The sequence below is a fragment of the Glossina fuscipes genome, unplaced genomic scaffold (assembly GCF_014805625.2).
Source record: "Glossina fuscipes isolate IAEA_lab_2018 unplaced genomic scaffold, Yale_Gfus_2 148, whole genome shotgun sequence".
Taxonomy (NCBI): domain Eukaryota; kingdom Metazoa; phylum Arthropoda; class Insecta; order Diptera; family Glossinidae; genus Glossina; species Glossina fuscipes.
Window position 1 is genome coordinate 1,417,245 of NW_023998491.1, and position 4,513 is coordinate 1,421,757.

The 4,513-nt window shown below is 36.3% G+C and overlaps 1 protein-coding gene across 1 annotated transcript; it reads right to left on the reverse strand.

The window, feature by feature from the left end:
• Window positions 1-1,063: 1,063 nt before the first annotated feature.
• LOC119641345 (protein krueppel) lies at window positions 1,064-4,166 on the reverse strand. Its single transcript, XM_038039932.1, has 2 exons — window positions 4,092-4,166; window positions 1,064-2,517 (listed from the first exon to the last, which is right to left on the reverse strand). The coding sequence occupies exons 1-2, from the start codon at window positions 4,126-4,128 to the stop codon at window positions 1,064-1,066; spliced, it is 1,491 nt and encodes a 496-aa protein (XP_037895860.1). The 5' UTR covers window positions 4,129-4,166.
• Between the last annotated feature and the right edge of the window lie 347 nt (window positions 4,167-4,513).

Sequence of the window (4,513 nt, forward strand, 5' to 3'; positions counted from 1 at the left end):
ATAAAAAAAAAATTAATAACAATTTTCATTTTAATAAATTACTTATGATGAAAAACAACGAACGGCTTGACGGAGAAGATACAATCTGTCATATAAAATTTACAATTTAAAAAAAAAATATTTTTTTCCAAAAAATTATAATAATTTATTTACACTACATTTAAACAAGATTCTTAACTAAATAAAAATTACAATTGAATTAAACTTAAAAGTGGTGAAATAAAAACAGAAGAAGACTTTGATGCCGATCTGTCGGATAGCGGTACAGATGATGGTTATCAAATTTTACGGGCTATACACGACTCAAGCTTGATCACAATTAAATTAAAAATGACCATAAGATAGAAGGCTGGTGCAGCTATAGCCACGCTAACAGCGATGTTGCTTTCACTTCAACTAATGGCCAACAATGCAAATGTCAACTTTTGCCCGACTTGAAAAATAATCTTCTGTTGGCCGTCTGTATAATTCTCCGACGAATGGTTTTTGCTTTTTTTTTCTGCTTTTTTACTAACTTACTTATTGGCTAATTAATGATAAGGAAAGCAGTAGACACAAGGATATAAAGAAGACGACTTGTACTTAAAGTTTTCTTTAAATAATTATTTGCTATACCCACTACCAGCAAATTCAAGATGATAACCATAACTGATCATCACAGCATAGCCAGGTCAATCTGTCTGTCCGATTCGATCGTTCGTTCGTCCGTCCGTCCGCCCGTCTCTTATTATCCCAACTTTAACCCTTACATGCATAGATCTGCATCAAGATTCTAAAATTCACGTTTGAAAAGGGAATGAATCCGCCAACAAGCTTAACCGTTATAGTCGTGACAAATTGTCACGTGTGATAATAACTCTCGCAAGCAAATTCATTTGAACACACGGTAATCGACGGACATACAATTGCAGCTAATAAGGAGATATCACAAGGTGCGCCTTAGGTAGTAGGTAAAGAAAATTCGCCATAGGCGAATAAAGTTTTGCTTTCTTACTTATTATACCTGTTTTCATTAATTTTCTTTATAATTACAATGGCAGCTTAGGATTTTTCTTTTAATTTTCTAAAGGATATTTTCCGTCGAGTCCTGAAAGGTCGACAATTCGCTTTTACATTGTTTATGATTCATACTCAAATCTTCCGGTTCAGTCTGCTCGGGTATGTCGTTGGGCAGGTGCATCACCTGTGGTGGCGGTAGGCGGAATACTCGTCTTATATCGTGAATTTTGCGATAGCTCAGCTCGTCATTGTTACTACCGCTGCCATCTTCCGATAAATCTAATGGCGTTTCCTCGTCCGCGTGCATGTTGTAGGTGTGGTGATTGGTCAACGGCGTTGACAAAATGGGTTTACCAATATCCAGAGATTCCTCCGAACCATAAGATGACTTTTGATCGTAAGTCATCGTACTATACTCGTCACTCATTGCCGGACTTAATACCGGAGTTATCGGCGATTGTAAACCGTTGCATTTATGATTTAATAAATGATGGCGTCGTCTAAATTTTACATGGCAACGTTCACAATCAAACGGTTTCTCGCCATTGTGCACCAGCATATGCGATTTCAGTTGATTCGAGTCACTAAACTTGCCATCGCATATCTCGCAAGTGTAGGGTTTCTCGCCGGTGTGAACGCGCAAGTGACGCCTTAAATTGGCTACTTGCACAAATTGGCGATCGCAATGTGAACAATGATACGGTTTTTCGCCCGTATGCAAGCGCATATGTGTCTTTAGGTGATGGTCGCGCGTGAAACGTTTGTGACACTCAGGGCATTCGAACGGCTTCTCGCCCGTATGAGTGCGTTCATGATTTTGCAAGACATGTTTATAACCGAAAGAACGTGAACATATTTTGCAAGTGAAACTTTTATCGCGAGACGAATTCCCATTAACAGGACTGTTTACCTCGTGAGCCGAGGAATTTGGTGATGAACCCGATGAAGGCGGCGATATAGGTCCAGAACTGTTATATAAATCATTCACATTCATGGGGATATCCGTACTGAGCGGTGTCAGATCTTTTTTCACTGACAACTTTCGCGATCTCTTAGTAGGAACGTCATTTTCACTAACTACCGCTGTAGGTGAAGATAAACTTCGCATATTCTTACTATTGTTATTGTTCAAAGCATTGTTATTATTATTATTATTGACGGGCGAATGCGGTGATGCCGGTGGTGATTGGGGTGTTGTACTTAATGGCAGCGAATGCGGTTGACCGTTCGCCATCGGCCAAGAGCTAAACAATGCAGCCGGATGATGTGGAAACAGAGTAGAAGCCAATGTCGAGATGGGTATTTGAGCAGCCATGAAGGCGGCCGCTGCCTGCCGATTCGCGGCCAATAGTTGAGATGGTGAGAGCATATTATACGCTGTAGCTGCCGCGGCCTGTTGTATACTGGGATACATCACAGTGTTAATTGAGCTGTTAGCAGACATCGGAGGTGAAAGTGATAGAGGTCCGTCCACATCCGAATCACTTTTCTGCATTCCAGCCAAAGCAGCCGCTAAATCTGAAATTTTGATAAATAGAAGAAAAACACGAAATTAATTCAATGAACTTTTGAAAAATTTTGCAAGAATTTTCTAGAGAACGGTCTTCAACTCTTTAATTCTAATAAATCAAAGTTTCAGTTGCTTTTGATATTGAACTTAAACCAAGACTTTGAGAAAAGTTTTATTATGTTAGTCCCGTTTCTTTTTCAGTGTGTCAGTTCCGTGAAGATGTGGCGCTCTAGCCCCATAACTCAAACTGGTTTCGAACTTATTATGTCAAACCTGTGTAAGATATCGCATGACATAAAATCCTAATTAAGTGAGTAAACAACAAGTTCCAAGTATTCCTGTTACTGGCCTCGGATGTCACGAATTACTTAAAACTCCCAAATAACTCAATATCATTATTGATTGACAGTTATAAAGGAAACAACACATTCAAACGCACTATTCACCTTTCAAACTTTGCAGAAAACTTGCTTGCACTTACAAGTTAATGTGAGTCCGCCTTCTTTACCTGGCATGGAATAAGAAAAATCGCTTGTAGATCCAAAATAAGTTATGGAAAACTTACTAAACATTTAACTGTCTACTGGTGACCAAAATCAATCGAATTGCTCTGCGTCTAATCTAGTTTTCCATTAAAGTTTCAAAGGCGCAAAAGCCATATAAAGCGGGTTTCTAAATCTTAATCAACTTTGAAAAGGGCCAGAACCAGATAATTGCATTTCATTCAGGGAATATAATTGAAAAAACAAAGCGCTTTGCCAATAACTTATAATTAATGCGAATACTAAAACCATGATGCAAAAGTGACCTCAATTGGATCACCAGCCGTTTCATTATTACTCTAAATAATGCCATAAAACGATTTTAAAGGCCTTTTTATTAAGATTTGAGGCAATTTTTTTATTACATAAGTTCTGAACGTTTTTGGCTCGCATCGAAGCTCCTCAGTATGCCATAAAGCACGGTAGTTAGCGATATCTTCACCTTCTTCTTATCACTCGTTGTCAACAGTTTGGGAATTCAAACAAAAATTGATATAAACTTTTTCTAACTGTTTCTAAAACTATCATTGCGGACTGATCAGAGTAGTAGGTATACTTTCGGGATATTGAGTTTAAAAAGCTTGCTAAACATTTCTTTTTCATCCATTATATCGCTTTGCAAGATTCATATTCCTAAACAATGTCACATTTTCTGCTCTAAACTTTTTTTTACATCTATTCAGTCTTCTATAGATAATTTGAAAGGAAAAGCAAACATGGATGTAACATGAGTAAACCCAATAATCCAAAATTCTATGAGTTTAACTTTTTTCTTTAAAAGTTGAAAAAAATTCAAATTGTATTAAAACGGATTTCTTAACAATGCTCCTCTCCATATAATTAGTGAAGAGCTCCAGCAAAGAGTGCAATTTAATTAAAAACTCATATGTAAATGAAAGAGAAAGAGAGAGAATGTGTGCGGACATATGTGTAATAAACATATAGGAGAGCTTATATATTGATGAAAACAAAAGGCGCGCAACATGATATTGGCTGACAATCACAATAATAAAAAAAAAAAATAACCGGCTCATACTTACTTCTGGTTTGCGCTTCCATTGAGATGGACAAAGCCATGACGTTAGTTATTGTTGTTGTTGTGGTAGTGGTGTTGGTGTTTTTTGGGAAAATGTAGTTGAGGGTTACAATTGTTGTTGTTTAATAATTTACATAATTATCCTTTATATGAGGGGATTGATATAATCCATGTGGAGAGGAAAGGAGTGGATTTTTTGTACTTAATTTTTGTTTTTTTTTTTTAATTTATATTATTATTTAATTTTTTATTATTATTAATAGTATTTTTACACAACACAAAAATGAGGTAATTCTGTTAAGGTGTATTCAGAAAAAGAAATTCAAGTTGAGGTATTTATGGTTTACACTTTTTTTTTTTTTTTTGTTAAATTCTGTTTCTTATTTTATTTTAAATTTTTTTCCTTCTAAATTAAGACACTCCGGT